The 17,207-nt window shown below is 38.0% G+C and overlaps 1 protein-coding gene across 1 annotated transcript; it reads right to left on the bottom strand.

The window, feature by feature from the left end:
* Positions 1 to 343: 343 nt before the first annotated feature.
* Positions 344 to 14,601, bottom strand: slc6a4b (solute carrier family 6 member 4b). Its single transcript, XM_088335041.1, has 13 exons — positions 14,430 to 14,601; positions 11,794 to 11,928; positions 11,443 to 11,662; positions 11,205 to 11,343; positions 10,996 to 11,130; positions 9,244 to 9,347; positions 5,625 to 5,752; positions 5,440 to 5,552; positions 5,135 to 5,266; positions 4,943 to 5,042; positions 4,759 to 4,859; positions 2,184 to 2,351; positions 344 to 2,102 (listed from the first exon to the last, which is right to left on the bottom strand). The coding sequence occupies exons 1-13, from the start codon at positions 14,563 to 14,565 to the stop codon at positions 2,022 to 2,024; spliced, it is 1,692 nt and encodes a 563-aa protein (XP_088191167.1). The 5' UTR covers positions 14,566 to 14,601; the 3' UTR covers positions 344 to 2,021.
* Between the last annotated feature and the right edge of the window lie 2,606 nt (positions 14,602 to 17,207).

The following is a 17,207-nucleotide window of genomic DNA, read 5'->3' as shown; positions in this document are numbered from 1 at the left end:
ACGTCAGCGAAGAGCTCAATGGTGGCTCATACCATGTGTTGCGAACTACTTTACAGTCTTGTGTACATTTCTACTTGATGTCTATGGATCCCTTAAACACTAGGGCTGTAGGGGTACCATTTCCTGTGGTGTGTCTTGGGCAAGTACAGACTGATGGCGCCCATCCCTCTCCAGGTCAACATATTTTTCCACCCGGTCTCAATCCGTGGACCTTTCGCATGTTAGGCAGATGTGCTAAGCACGGCACTACACAAACACTATAGTTAAATCAGACATTTATTGAAACAATTTTTTAAAGCAAATAAACACATTTGACTTATGTTGCGAAAACAGTCGTTTACAGTTCAAACAAAAACACCCTGAAGAGGCACAACATTAACACAACCTTCATCCACATACACTGATATAGTTCAGAAATGTTAAGGCAAAAGAAGCACTTTTTAAAGTGAAGAATCATACAGTTTCTATAATCAGATTTTTAAACAGTCTCGTTACGCCGTTATTACTGAAGCTCTACTAAATTGCCCTTATGATTAACGCGCTTCTTCTCCATTGTGGGTGTGGGAGGGGATTCCAAATACAAGGGGACCATTTCAGTCCGGCTCCTTTGTTTACATTTTTATTCAAAACGACAGCTGGTAAAGAATCTGACATGTTTATAGAATTTACAATTATCTGTAGTCAAATATTTAGGTCCATGATTAAATAAACAAAAAACATAAGCCACGGATTGTAATCTAACTGCTGTCAATAGTACAATATGCATTCATGATATCAAATCACACACTAAAACGCAGTGGTGGGCCATCAGGGTCTGCAAAGTCTTCACTCCTATCCTGAAAAATATCTCAATCATGTGGTGTTAATTATATTTTGTTCATGAATACTTTACACCTTTCATTGTTTTTCCTCTTTACAACAAGATTTTTAGTTGGCGAAGCCAGGGCCCTCTAGAAGGCCTAGGGAACATCAGCGTTTTTAAACACTATAATTAGCTAGGTGGTGGTAGTGTTTGTGGCAAATTCAAGAAAAGCTTGACATCATTTAGAAAGGTCAGACAAACCCAAAGCCTGACCAATTAACTTAATTTGCAGGACTGAGCCCGTAGACAACCGGAAATGTAATATTTTATTATCGAGGACTTGGAAGAAGGAGAATTGATTTGGGCTAATCCTGGCCCCTCCTACTCACCACGTTCTCTGGGTCCAACGGCATGGGACTCTGCTGCCACCGAACAGCGTGGAGCTGCTGTAGTTTTTCTTTTGCTAACGCGGGCATTGTTGGAAAGGGGCGGATACATAAATCCTGTCTTTTGTAACATAATCCAAGTTAAGACTGTGTAAACATTTACATAAGTCTCTGTCTGTAGAGGTTATATGAACTGACAATTTTCCATCACTGACAGATTTAAAAAAAAATTACGTGAACATTTTTAGGCCGTCAATCATTTTGACAAGTTGAAAATTGGCCCATAAACAACAGCAGCAGTATTTCCTGAATCATCTTGTGCACGGTACTTTAAGAGAGAGAGAGAGGCAGAGAAAAATATTAAAAACAATGACAGAGGATAATAAAATGAAAACGTAAGCGAGAGAGAAGCCCGCCCGACCCAAACATAATGATTGATATTTTAGTCCAGACGGTTTTGGGCTTAAGATCTAACCTCTGCTGAAGGCCTTGGTGTGAAATGCACAGCCCACCACTGCTAAAATGTAATTCAAGTGTAAAACAATTTAATAGAACATGATTGTAGTTTCGAGGGAAAAAAAATAATGTAAAACAGTTCATGCTGTTACAGTATTTTCCTTCCTCACTGCTGTAAGAAAAATACAAAATTGTCTGTATTTACATTGTCACCTTGATGCAGACATATAAACAACCAAGTAATATAATAAAATGTGTTTCAGAATCCGCTTGATATGAAATAAAATTTGACCATATCAACTGTAAACAGTCATTTCGTTACAGATAAACCTTAAAAGACACAAAAGGAAAAGCTATTTTTTTTTTATCCAGAGTATCTATGGAACAATGGACATGTTGAGGCTGTCGGCGTGAATATCTGGCAAGGTCCTCTCCGGCCTCACACACACTGCCAGCCTCTATCAGTTGGGAAATGATTCCGTTAAGAATAAGAAATACATTATAAATCATCCACATTTAATGTGTGTGTATTTACAGACCTGTTTGAGAGATCCTGGTGTCCACACTATTTTGTATACCATGTAAATGGGAATCCACATTAAGGATGAAAATCCAATGATGTATCCTACTGTGATGCTCCAGTCCGGGTATTGATAGTCAAACAGTGTGAGGTGTGGAGCTTTCAGTAGCGAACTCACCATGATGTACTGAAATTTGTAGGGAAGCAAGACTTTAGCATACAGATAAGATAACATTTTTCCTTTCTGGGTTTCGGGGTATTGCAGTGCTTCACATTTATTTTATTGTTACACTCCCTGAGGACAAGAAGAAATATTTTTGACACAGTGTTTAGGTAAAAATATGGCGTATTCTAAGATTTGAGCACTGGGCGGTTTTATTTATGGAGGCCTTGACATTGTAGTGTGCAAAACTGTGGCCGGTTTACAAAAAGAAGAGAACCATCAACAAGTTTTAAAAATGGTATCTGCTAAACAGGAACTGAAAATACACCTTAAGATAGTATAGTACTGAGTAGTACATTTACTTCAAATCAGGCTTACTGTTCCCAGTCCTCGGGTTGCCCTATCCAGCCCTCCTCAGTACTCAGCTCTCCAGCCCTTAATATTAGCTCACAATAACGGCCCTTTTTCTACCAACTAGACCTTCTCATCTCCCATTGAGGGCGGCAGTCGCTCAGGAGGTAAAGATTTGATTCCCTGTTCCTCCGTGTTATATGTCGGAGTATCCTTGGGCAGGGCACTGAATCCGTAATGCCCCCGGTTAGCAGGTAGTTGCCTTGCAGGGCTGACGCTGCTATCGGTATGTGAGTGTGTGTGAACGGGTAAGTGTGAAGCACATTGTAAAGCGCTCAGGGAGGTCTTCATTGAAAAGCGCTGTATAAATGTAGACCATTGATATTTACATTTAGTCATAGTATGACAAGTCATACGAATAAAGCATGGAACTAACACAAATATTCAACTCAGCTTTTCAACTCACATGGATCTACATAGAACATTATTTTACCAAAATAAAGTTTTGAGCCACATGGTAGAAGATACTTCCATAGTTTCACTTCCATATTATTATCTGATGTTGTAGGCCAAATTCTTTTTCTGTCTTCCTCTCCTCCTGCCCCTTTGGACTGTGCCCTGGAGATTGATCTTGACCAGTCCTGATGATCTAGTGACAGGACCTTACCACTGCAGTTTTCGTCTGCGCATATTTGACAACAGTTCTTCATAAGGTCCAATGTTCCCTCTGATTGTGTCATACACGGTTTCATTTGTCGCGTGGATATTTGTAGCTGGTGCTTAGAAGTTTCCAGTAGCATTGCAACTCCATGGCCTGGATTTTCCTTTCCAGCTTTCCTGTGAGAGTCCATGTCTTGCAAGCAGAGAAGAAGACGGAAGTAACCAGTGCTTGCAGTTCTGCATTTCACTGCATTATTCTTGTCTTTACAGATGGGCAAGTGTGGCTGTGGTCAGAGCTATTCTGGTCATTAATTCTGGTTTTGACACATTCTCTGATATACAACTCCAAACTACTTAAATTGATAACGCATTCAAGCTCTTGGCAGTAGTTGACGGTTATGTTTGAAGTGATACCTTGGGAGTTGTTGGCCATTATTATTTCTTTTTCTATGCCAATCTCTCTCCCATACTGGGTTAGTGCTTACCCCAGGAAACTCACCAGATCTTGGAGTTCCTGTTCTACTGCCAGTCGAGCAACATTATCAGAAAAACAGAGGTTAGTTACATTATGTTCCCCAATGTTGACTGTAATTTCATGTTGGCCCAAGGCTTTGGTTATGATCCTCTTCAGGAAGATGTTAAATAAAGTTTGAGAGAGAAGGCAGCCATGTCTCACACTGACTGTGGTTTGAAACCACTCTCCGATGGTGCCATTGATCAGTACCTCACTAGTGTCATTGGCATACAGCTATTCAATGGCCTGAAGTAGTTTCTGGCCGTGATACTTACGCATGGTGGCCACTCCTTTGTCAAATGTCTTCTTGAAATCCACAAAGATGTCAAAGAGGTTTCTCTGGTGTTTTTAAAACTTTTTGCATCGGATGCCAGAATAAAAAATCTGTTCTGTGGTGCTCCTTCCCCTCTAAAACCTTCCTGTTACCCACCTGCATTGTCAGCTTGTTTAGTAGGACCTTGAGCATAACTATACTTTAATGTGTTTTTATGCTACAATGATAATCGTACATGAAACAAGCAATATAATCAATCTGCCAATAGTTTAGAATTTGAAGTATTATTTTTACTAGTTCATAACAACAACATGCCTAAATTATGTTGTAAAATAAGAAAAAAATACTTTAAAGATCAGGAGATGTAACTGTTTTATCTCTGGGCTTGTGCAGCCCTTTGAGACTGTCTAGGATTTAGGGCTGTACAAAAAATGTGACTTGACTTAAAAGGGGTGAATTTATCTGCACGTCAAGTTTGTTTGTCTGTTGGTCCTGGTGACACTACTGATAAAGTGGGCATGTTTCTTGTTCCCCAAATAGATAACAAACAAATTTGATAACTTATAACGCTACAAGCATATGTAAACGTTTCAGTACAAATGTCTACTAAAATATTTTGAAAGAATTCTTACTGCAAGAAAGGCTGGACTGATGGCAACCCAGCACACCTTCCAAAACAGTCCTGGAGCTTTGCCGATCATTGCTTGAACATCGTTGCTAAATCTGTTGATACCTGAAAGACAAAATGTTTTTTTTTTTGTATCTTCTTTGTTGCAATCAAAGGAAAATTGAACCAATCAATTTATGGCTGCATACCATAGAACCAAGCAACAGCAATGGCCTCAAGGAATCCCACAGCAATTATAGAGCAACCAACTCCAAATTCCTCCAGCAGTTTCACAACGTAGGCACCGCCCTGCCAAGCCGTCAACATTAAGTCTCTTTCCCTGTTCATTCACATCTACTGTCAAATGACACCATGTTAAACGTAACGAAAAACATACATACATTGGTAAGAGTACTCAAAGAGCCCATAAAGCAGACCACTACCAAGCAAAGGACAAAAAGTTCACGTCTTTGGGAAAAATGGTCAGGATATTCATCCAACACGGCGGTGATGATGGCCTCAAGCCCACCAAACTGAAAGAAATATATTCCGTCACATGTGTGCTGTTGCACCTTGTACATTCTAATTCATGCAGGAATTATGCTTAATTGCCTCTGTTAGTCTATGTGAAATCATGTAGAGAATTTATTGAAATGGTTATTTTGTTATATTACTTTGCTGTGTTCTAAACACCTTCGGGACCTACCGTACTGTCCAGCCCCAGAGTGATCATCATCACAAAAAATATGATGGCGAAGAAGGTGGAGCCCATCATGTTGGCAATGGCCTCGGGGTACGTAATGAAAAGTAAACTGGGCCCTGAGTTTATAACAAAATATCATGAGGACAATGGAAAGACAAATTGACTTATTTTAATGAATTAAAATTAACCTTTATCTCTGGCCACATCCTCAACCTTCACTTGCCTCTTCTCCGCCATATAACCCAGCACTGTGAAGATGACGAAACCTGACACGAAACTGGTCACGCAGTTTACCAAACTGGTAACAATGGCATCTCTGTAAAAGTATAAGAGAACTTGAATAATAAACAAAGAATATAGCTGTGATTTATGTCATCAGTCAGAAACAAATCTTATTTTTTTTCTTGATAGGAATGGCCCATTCTCGACTAAAGTACACGTCATTATATACATGTTTCCGGTAACTGATATTGAAACAACAGTGATGACAAAGTATGAAGATTTTCCAGTTCTTAGACAAGTGCCTGTTGCTAGAAAATATTCAATTTTGATGAAGATCATATTCGTTGTAGCTTGTTTGTTACTTTGCCCCCAGCGATCCTAACATAATTCCCAATTGTTGACAAAAGCAGCAATGACATTTTAGATTTGGTAAAAACTTGTCTATACTGGACTGTCTCAGAAAATTAGAATATTGTGATAAACTTCTTTATTTTCTGTAATGCAATTAAAAAAACAAAAATGTCATACATTCTGGATTCATTACACATCAACCGAACTATTTCAAGCCTTTTATTATTTAAATATTGCTGATTTTGGCTTACAGCTGAAAAAAACTCAAAAATCCTATCTCAAAATATTAGAATACTTCCTCAGACCAAGTGAAAAAAATAATTTTATAACAGCAAAACTAAATCAAACATTTGAAAATGTCCATTGATGCACTCAGTACTTGGTTGGGAATCCTTTTGCACGGATTACTGCATCAATCCGGCGTGGCATGGAGGCAATCAGCCTGTGGCATTGCTGAGGTGTTATTGATGCCCAGGATGCTTCGATAGCGGCCTTCAGCTCATTTGCATTTGTAGGTCTGGTGTCTTTCATCTTCTTCTTAACTATACCCCACAAATTCTCGATGGGGTTCAGGTCAGGGGAATTAGCAGGCCAATCAAGGACAGTGATGCCATGGTCAGTGCACCAGTTACTGGTTGTTTTGGCACTGTGGGCAGGTGCCAGATCATGCTGGAAAATGAAATCCTCATCTCCATAGAGCTTTTCAGCAGATGGAAGCATGTAGTGCTCTAAAATCTCTTGGTACACAGTTGCATTTACTCTGGACTTAATGAAACACAGGGGACCAACACCAGCAGCTGACATGGCTCCCCAAACCATTGCTGACTGTGGGAACTTCACACTGGATTTCAAGCAACTTGGATTTTGCTCTTCTCCAGCCTTTCTCCAGACTCTGGCGCCTTGACTTCCAAATGAAATGCAAAACTTGCTTTCGTCTGAAAAGAGGACTTTGGACCACTCTGCAACTGTCCAGTGCTTCTTCTCCATAGCCCAAGTCAGACGCTTCTTCCGTTGTCTTGAGTTCAGAAGTGGCTTGACCATGGGAATACGGCTATTGTAGCCCATTTCCCGGACACGTCTGTGAACTGTGGCTTTTGATACCTGGACTCCAGCTTCAGCCCACTGTCTTTGAAGCTCCCTCAAATTCTTGAAGCGGCTCTTCTTCACAATTTTGTTAAGGCTGCGGTCATCTCTCTTGGTTGTGCAGCGTTTCCGGCCACATTTTTCCCTTCCAACAGACTTTTTGTGGATATGCTTTGAAACTGCACTCTATGAACAGCCTGCTCTTTGAGAAATGTCTTTTTGTGTCTTACCCTCCTGATGGAGGGTATCAATGATGGTCCTCTGGACAGCAGTCAGATCAGCAGTGATTTAGTTTACTGAACTGAGTGTTTTTAAGGCTCAGGAAACCCTCGCAAGGTGTTTCGAGTTAATTAGATGATTCAGGTGATTAGTTGAATAGCCTACTTGTATACTTTTTCATGATATTCTAATATTTTGAGATAGGATTTTTGAGTTTTCTTAAGCTGTAAACCAAATTCAGCAATATTAAAATAATAAAAGGCTTGAAATAGTTCAGTTGATGTGTAATGAATCCAGAATGTATGACATTTTTGTTTTTTTAATTGCATTACAGAAAATAAAGAAGTTTATCACAATATTCTAATTTTCTGAGACAGTCCAGTATATGGGTGCAAATTGTGTGATTCGATTTTGGTGCATTTGTTGGCGCATTAGGTACACAGATTTGGTGTCCCACGGTCATGTGAGGTGGATATCATATTATATATCATATAATAGTTCAATTTATTTATAAAATTCATGATAACAGCTGAAGGGAAAGCCCTGTAAATCAATAATGAAATACATTTGGAATCATTTTTAAATTATTATCTTCCGCAAAACATGATTAACAAGGGAATATTTGAAAATCATAACTTGCAAGGGGTGGGTTCATCATTTCCAATATCGCTAACATTAATACTGGGATTAATCCCAAAGTCGATATTATCAATACTAAGCGAGTAATAAGCGATACTATTGTCCTGCGATCGATACTTTGCTCCTTCACTAATTAATTCAAAGTGCCGCTTTTCTGCACATAATTGTATCGTTTGTCCACACTATTTTGCAATGGAAGGTGTAATTGTTATGTTTTCTATTGTATTTTTGTTACATTGCAGCCTTTTTGGTTTGACTCTCTTGACAGTTGCAGTATAAATATTAATTTGTGGTTATTTAATATAAAAAAAAAATGTATTGCCTAAAATATCTGTGCGGTGTTTATAATGATTATAATGAACTAACTCAAGGGGGAGGGGAATTTTAAAATGATCATGACAATTCCAAGCAAAAGGTGGATTGAATCATTCCCAAATTTCGCAGTAGTGCCAACCCCTACAACTTACTGTAATAGGACTATCTAATACCAGGGAATCATTGTTGGGCTTTTTTACAATTTTAGATTATAGGCTTTATTGTAAACCAACAGTTGAAGGGATATTGTAGTTTTTAGTGCCTCTTAGTGGTAAAAACATATTTGAATAATAAGTAAACATACATAAATATGTATATTTTTAAATACTCGTAGGTCTATAAATGTATTTTATTCCATGAGGTTGACCCAGAGGGAGCTGACATGTTTGTGCGCCATCTTACTGCAACGTGGACCCCCGCAAAAAAAATAAAAATAAAAAAAGCTTGTGAAAGGCTGGGCAAAAAATGAGCAGAAAAAATTTGCAGTTTGGTCACTTTGAGTTTTCATGGTTTTTAATTCCTCCCTGTGCTTTGTAGCATTCGTTTTCTGTGTCATTAAACCAGAGGTCTCCAACCTTTTTCAAGCTGAGAGTTACTTTTTGTTACTGATTAGAACACCCATTTTGATATGCATTTCTAAAATAACAACTTATCATGTTAATACTATTTTGTTGCTATGTTATTACCAGGTCAATTATAGCAAGGGACCCCTTCATTACACAACACAGCGACATCGAGTGATCAAATATTACACGGGTTTATTTTAAATGCAGAATAATTTTAGGATTTTTAAATCATACAGGTATTGTGAAACTACAGGCGAAGGTAAATCATAGCAATTTACTTTTGATTAGTAGCTGGTTACCGCGTAATGTTTTAACAGGATACCACTGTGTTTGAACGGAAGACTAATGATCTCTTTTTTCATGTGTACAATGTACGGTAATTGTCTCACTGTATGTAGGAGTCAATTCTTACCGATAACAGTTATTAGTGAAAGGGTTATAACTGGAGAGTGCCAAAAGCACACCAAAACCTGGACCAAGGGAGAAGAAGATCTGAGCAGCTGCATCCACCCACACCTTTAAAATAAAGGTGGAGAAAAAAAATTATGCCTGCAAATGCAAATCAACTGTAACATAATTGCTTATTTTAAGTTGAACCTTCTCATAAGCTTAAAGATGTGCTATTTTTACAGCATTTCCAGCACTGGGATACCTTCCTGCCACACATCTGTAATATGTGCAGGGAGATCTGAAGAGCAGCTTGTTAAAAAGAAGGGGACAGCGTTGTGAGTCAGAAAAAGGGAGGCTTTTGTTAATGGCCGGCAAATCCAAACCAATTATGCATCTCATTATGCCGCTCTGTAGCTTATTTATGCATCTCATTTCATCTCATCCATATTCGCCTGGAACCAAAGTGCCAGCAGGTTTTAACAAACCTTCTCAACAATAATAGATTTTTACTGTCATACAAGAACTAGACAAAAACATTATTGGTATTATTATCATCATTATTATCTTGTATTTTGAAGTTGAAGTGTTTCTAAAATTTAAAAATTATCACACCATGGGATTGAGGTGCAAGAAGTCCTAGGATCAATTTAGAAAATGGGCTAATCTTCATGTTCTTCACATTAAAAAATGTGTATGGATATCGATACAGGAATATCCTATTGTAGATAAACTGTGTTACATCATTTGTCATTATACGGTATGCTGCCTTAACAATCATGGCTTAATTTAGAGGATAGGTCATTGTCATGAAATATTTTTGGGCACAAAGAGGATATTAACTGTGTTTTTGAGGATCAATTGCAAAAAATATCTTGCCCCTTTTAAAAGGGGGTTGTGCCATTCCAGGTGTCCTTAAAAAGTTTAAAGTAGAATATTTTCTCTATTAAATACGTATTGACAATACCCAATTGAGTTCAAAGAGACCTTTTTTTTTCCACCGCAGCTATCTGCTTTTGTGTTGGGGACACAAAACAGGAAAGAGGGGACGGAGAGTGATTACATGCTCGTTATCACTGTTTTTTCTTGGTGTAGCATGAAAATGGCAAAAGTAAGAAAAGTCCTGTTTCAAATGGAGTCCAAACCCCAATCCAACCCCCCAAAAGATGAAAAAAACAATAGTTTACTCGAGCATGTCTAAAAAATGCACGTACAAAGATCTCTCGGTTTATACAGTTAATGGGGACCAGAAGCACTTGCGAAAAGTGATAAGCACTTTTTGTTTTGGCGGCCTTTATCAGGGCGGAATTGCCGATATACGGACTGAGAGTGAATGTGAGAGAGAGAGAGAGAGAGAGAGAGTGAGAGAGAGCTTAAGAGAGAGAGAGAGAGAGAGAGAAAGAGAGAGAAAGAGAGAGAAAGAGAGGGAGGAAAAAACTAATTTAAACCCAGTTGGTGTTTCAAATTAGTCGATGTTTTTTAAGGCGCACATTGATTAAAAGCCTTGCCGACTGAGAGTAAGTGTAAGGGAGAGAGAGAGAGAGAGAGAGAGAGAGAGAGAGATGCATTGTTTAGGTGGCATCACATATCACATATGGAGCAGGACACAAACTCTTCTCAGAGACACAAACTCTTCTCAGAGAGATGCAGAAGAATGCAGAGCAGGTGTCCAGTCACAGTACGGTATGAAAGACGCAATGATATGAATTGGCCAATATACACTGTATATATATATATATATATATATATATATATATATGTTTTTATATATACTCACACTGGTTTCCAGCAGCTTCTCCCAATTAGGTTTCAGGTAAAACTCAACTCCTCGCCAGGCACCCGGCAGAGTTGCCCCGCGGATCAACAGGATGAAAAGGACAATGTAAGGAAGAGTGGCAGTCACCCATACCACCTTTGTAACAAAAAGAAAATCATCTGTTCTGTGAACAGCAGAAAAAAAAAGAAATATCGGTGACTGTGTTCTACCTTTCCAGATGTCTTTACCCCTTTCCAGAGACTGAAGTAAACTATGGTGAAAATGAGAAAAAGGCAGAGCATCAACTGCCAACGAACACCTCCCACATTTCCTAGACCTGTTGATTTGTGGATCTCGAGGACATTCCTCCTGTTGGGATGGAAAACACATCAAAACGAGCTCATAGCAAAAAAAAAAAACCCTTAAAATTAATGAATTCAACATTTAGTCACACTTACGTGCACTTACGTGTAAAATTCCTCTGCTGGGGAGCGTGAAAAATTGGTCCAGGTGACATTGTCCATGCCAAAATAATTGGTGCAGTTTTCAGTGTTCCACACATTGTCACAGTTTGTCCATGGCAGAATGGTGGAGAAGGAAGAGTAGAAATAGAACAGGGCCCAGGCGATGATGGTGTTGTAGTAGAAGGAAACATACAAAGCGATGACACAAATAGCGTATCCTATACCTAAAACGCACACCCCAAAACACAGTGAGAATCACATTACAAAAGAGTTGTCGTTTTTTGCATTCATCTTCGTAACACTTTATCTTTAAACAAATGCATAATCTTGATGTGCACCATACAATCCGTCTTACCTTTGAAAATAGGACAAATGTGTTTCCATATGGATATGGCTCCAGTTCTGTGGAACTGTCCCAGAGCCAGCTCCATATAAAAAAGCGGCACCCCACCAAAGATGGCCATCAAGATGTAAGGGATCAGGAAAGCGCCTGCACTCTCGCACAAATGAACATAATTTTATATTTCAAAGAGGGAAGAATTTACACTTAAAGAGTTTCATTATGTCACACAACAAGTACAATATTTTATAAGTACAGATGGCTCAGAGACACAATCATACTCATCTATCTTGTTACAACTTTGATAAGTGTCAAGTCTAGTGTGCAGATAGCCGATGTGGCACTAACAGACCGAATGGTTCGATCCAGTACATAAAGAGCATACTTCCCCACTACAGTTTACATTCAAAGTGTCACACCAACAAATCCTATTCTGTCTGGAATCGCGAAGGAAGCCTTTATATGAAAGCTCATTTAACAGTTTTATGGCGAAAAGCCACAGAAGAAACAGTAAACACCCAGAAACACCAGCCAAGCATACAGAGGAATTTGAATAAACGGGCGCAGCTATGCACACAGCACACTTCTCTTTTCGCACTGAAGTTACATACGCTAGTATCCTCGTTTGCAGTGTTTTGTAATATTTTAAACAAAAGAACTCTGCTTGTACTTTGGTTTGAAACCATTAATTATGAAAAAATGAAGGTCAAAATGAGCCTCAATGATCTTGAGTAATTGTGGGAAGGAGGCAGGTTTAAACTGGTATATTTTTAGATATGATACACAGGCTCTGGCATTATTCTTATTTCATAGATTCTCAGTCATTAATAATATAAATAAAATAAGACACGCTGAAAATTCAGATTTAACTACAGAGCGAGTTTGACGGTTTTGCTGAAATTTGTCTTAAACAATTTGGTATGTCTCCCACAAAAAAGAAAAAAAAAGTTTTGCTGTTATGGCTCTTTGGGTAAAAAAGGTTTCCGACCCCCGAAATATTGTTGAGTGTAAAGATTGAGGAAATGAATCATGTTTCTGTTCTCATTTAGTCATTTCCCGTTTGCAAAAAAAAAATCGTTCTCATTTTAAGTAACATGCTTTCAATTTATTATATTTACTCTTGTAAAACAGGGGGCAAAATCTGACAGACAATTTTGCTTGAAAAACAAGAAATTTAAAGTTGGTTAAGAAATGTATCGATTTTAGGTATTTTTTTCTCTTCTTCTATTAGAAAACATTTACATGAGAAAAATAAGCTACCATATAAGATAATTTAGCTCATTTGAAGAATTATTTTTTCTGAAACAAAAATACTCATATTTAATCTTTTTTTTCATCATAAAAGAAAATACTTATATTTTTCTAGCATTTTAAGGAATTTTTGGAAACTGTTTTTCTTCATCTTCATAAAGAATTCTCCATTAGCAGATAACGTTGTGGCTTTTTTTTCGCCATCAAAGATAATAATTTAGAGTGGCATGCAACAAGCAAAGTGGGCTATTTATTTGTAATAGCCTTCCAATTAAATTGTTATAATAATGTAATTTAAGTCGAGTTTATGATGTGGATTTCATAACTTACTTACACAATAATATCAATTTAGTTAGAAAAGAAAAGACGCTTTTAACTGCCCCTGTGCCTCCCCTTAAAATGCCTCCTTATTTTATTTAAAAAGTAATAATTTGCTTTACGTCCAAAGACTTAACACAAAAATGAGAGTGGGCCTGATTAAAGTTAATTTCAAAATATTTACATGTTCTCGATTTTTGAAATTGCTTATGATTTATTTTTAACTGTAGAGGTTTATGTTTTAATAAAAGTATTATTTGGGTGAGTAGACCCGTGCAATTACATAAGCTCTTTTTTTCCACGGTTAATCGTTTTGTTTTTTTGTTTTTTTATTAGACCGATCTTATCTTGCCCATAACAGCCTCTAATCTCTAATTTGCTACGTGTAATAAGCAACACAAAGCAAGTGGGGAACAAAGTAAAAAAGTTCCTGAAAGAATTGTTTGTGTTTTGTTTATTTGCCAAATAAAATAAACTTCTTGACAAAAATTATCTTTGTTTTTATCCTACACGGTCTGTATTGCTATGAGTGATAAGGTGCCGCGTTGGGTTTGTATGGTTTGTCATCGCTTCACAGGGTGTTTTGCAATCGTTAAAAGGGTAAGCAATTGGTTAAGGTTGACATGAAGTATGATTTAACCCTTGGTGTTGTCCTCATTTAGAGGAAAATCTTTTTCTCTATTTTATACTGTTTAAATGGAAATGTGGAAAAAAACATAATTTAATTTTTTAACTGGTGGGGCCAATCTGGAAAAAGTAATTACATTCATAGTTTAATAAAAATATTATTAAGGGAATTTGTTATTTTTCTAACAATACAGTGGTTGGTCATTTTGACCCAAAGACAACAGGACCGTTAATCCTCTTTCAAGGCAAAGGTGTTTTTTTTGTTGTTGTTTTGTTTTTTGTTTTTACGCACTACTTTCAGCACCACGGACAGTGTTTTGCACTCCGCCGTCGCTCCTTTATTTTTCGAGCCAATTGAATAAAATCATTAAAAAGAACGACAACCGGAGTTAAAAAGAGAGTAAAAACGAGAGTGGAAGATAAAAAGAAAGTAATTAAGAAAGAAAGACTCTTACCGCCCCCATTCTGGTAACATATGTAAGGAAACCTCCAAACATTCCCTAAGTCCACAGCAAAACCCACGACAGACAAGAGAAAGTCCATCTTTTTGCTCCATTTGTCCCTTGAGTCTGTTTGCGTGATGATCGGCATCTGGACGCCGTTTCCGGACGTGTATCCAAGATTTGGGATCATACTCACTTCCATGACTACCAAGACCTGTTGAGACTGCGAAAAGTCAGCCAGGGGAGCCGCTCGTGGAGGGTAGGGGCGGGGGCTGAGACGGTGACTGGCTGCTGTGGGCTGGCCCTTGACAATGCGGTAACACTAAGATAGTCCAAAAAAATGTTTGCTCATTGTTTAAGTAAGGCACTTCCAAGGTCTGGCCTGGGGACCAGTTACGGCCCACAATCAAATGTTTACTGGCCCACCGCCTCTTACATAGAATTAATATGTGGCCCGCTAGCAATGTTGATCGCAGTATAAAATGAATTTGTAGTAAGAAAAAAAAAAAAAATCACCATTTCACCTGACTGTAGCAGTAGCTCTTTGGCCACATTGCTCTTAGCTTTCTGTGGCTTTTTTTCTAGGCTTTTTCCAAAATGGCGACTGTAAATAAAAAAAGGAAAGTTGACTGTGAGGGCCACTGCTTTTAGAACAAGTAGAAATTTGAGTATTTTTTTCACAGAAGTTTTAAACAACTGCGTCTGCCTAATTTGCCAAGAGACTGTGTAACTAACCTGTATTTTGAAAGTGTATAACCCGCTAACTATTACATATCCCCGGGAATTCGGCTAAAATGATTGAAAACGAATACTGTAATTATGGGTGAAATTGTGGGGTTTGGTCACTTTGAGTCTACGTATTTTATATTCATTCTTATAGCACTCGTTTTCGGTTGCACTTCACAATACAGCAACATTTAGTTTTTAGAAAATACACACAGTCTCAGGTCTGTGTTTGTTTGTTTTTTGCTTACTGTGATGCAGAATGCCGAATAAGACTAGTGGTTAAATATTACACAAAAACTGCTGAATGAAGATGATATAAGCATTTTTGGTCAGACTTTAGACAATAACCAAGCATTGCTCTGCACCAGAAAGCATGGAGTTTAAAAGTAAAACATTAATCTTTCCATTGTAAAAAGCAATGTCACAATCACCCGGATCGGGAACACCTGAGCTCAGGATTTGGCGCCAACAGTCAGGACAGCTGATTGGCGCACCCTGTCCATTTGAATCCTCAGCTTCCGGAAACAAGCTGTCTGATTGTACTATGCTACCTGTTGCCATCTGCTCAGAAAGCCCGTACCTCCGACTCTTTGCCTGCCTCCTGTTTTTCTACTTGATCTCCGTTGCCGACCCGTTTCCGAATTTGCCTACAACCTGCCCTGCCCTTCTGATTCCTGATCACATTTCCGAACACTACGACGCCCTTTTTCTCCAGCCCCGACCAACAACATGACGATTCCGCCTGTCCGCGACCATTCCCGCCAAGCCTTCGCCCGCCTGTCAAGCTTCATCAATCCGTCAAACAACGAATCGAAGAATCACGCCTTGTCATTCCTTCCAAGAAACGAGTGCAAGTGATCTCAGTTTTCCTTCTGTCCCGCCTGATAAGCAAAGGGAACCCATAAAATAGTTTAACTCCCTGTCCGTAGAAATTCAAAAACAAAACGTTTAATATTATATTATAGCTCTTTTGGGTGGTTTTCGTTTCCATCAGTTAGAAAATAACAACCCATTTTAAATCTTTATGGGTCTGATTTATTGATCGAAACATTAGAGATGATCTAATCCTCCTCCAAGTCTAAACTAATCTTTTAAATAAATGCAAAATTGAAATAAAATAAAAAACTAAATCATAACTCTTCAATCTGAAAACAAATTGCACATAAAGCTTAACAAGTGTATTTAAAATAAAAAACTAAAATGTCAAAAAAAGTCTGGCAAAAAGGAACTATAAACATTCATTATTGGCATCTATGAAGGCACTAAAATAAAATTTTGTTTACTGTCCCATTGAGACTTGGCCTGGCTCTTAAATTGGAGATTATCACATTGTAAAAAAGTTGAGTTAGTACCAAAAAAAGGAAAAAAGGAGTAATGTAATATCTGAATAAGCAATTTTAATATGCACACATTTTGAATGCAATTCGACTTTGATGAGTAAAATCCTCACAAAACATTTTTTTTCAACATCTTAGACAGCAGTTTTGGATCAAATATAAATAATTTCATCACAATTGAATCAAATCAATCAATTGTAAGATTCCCAGGACGCATCTACTGGTATACGTTTTACCACCCAGAACCTCAGCTCCTTTAACACAACACTGTGAAATTGAAGTTCCATAATGATTTTTCTACATCCATATTTTTCTTTTATTTTAACAAAAAAAGAATACAACATGTGGGTACTCTTTACAAGGTTTGAATGTAAAACTTCAAAAAAAGTAAACTAACACCCAGTTGCTCAAAACTTGACATTTGTAAACTATGAATAATTAAAAAGGAAAACCTTCAAAAATGGCACTTTCTGATAGAAGTCTTCTTTGACGAGAGATTTAGCACCACCTTTTTTCTATCTCTGCCCTGAGTGATTGGGGTGGTCGGATCGATCCAAATATCAATAATATTGGTATTAAAGAAAATCTGGGATCGGACCGCTCCCCTTGGCCGCTTTTAAGTTTATTTCTGAGTTCGTAACTGACAGGCACACTTTTAGCACCTTTCCCTACCTGGCCTGGTGATCCAGCCTGCCTGCCTGCCAGGCAGAAGAGAGAACCAAATCGA

This window comes from Urocampus carinirostris, chromosome 5 (assembly GCF_059441175.1).
Source record: "Urocampus carinirostris isolate Australia breed hairy pipefish chromosome 5, RoL_Ucar_1.0, whole genome shotgun sequence".
NCBI lineage: Eukaryota > Metazoa > Chordata > Actinopteri > Syngnathiformes > Syngnathidae > Urocampus > Urocampus carinirostris.
The sequence above is the reverse complement of the archived record's forward strand: the minus strand, read 5'-3'. Positions and strand labels throughout refer to the sequence as shown.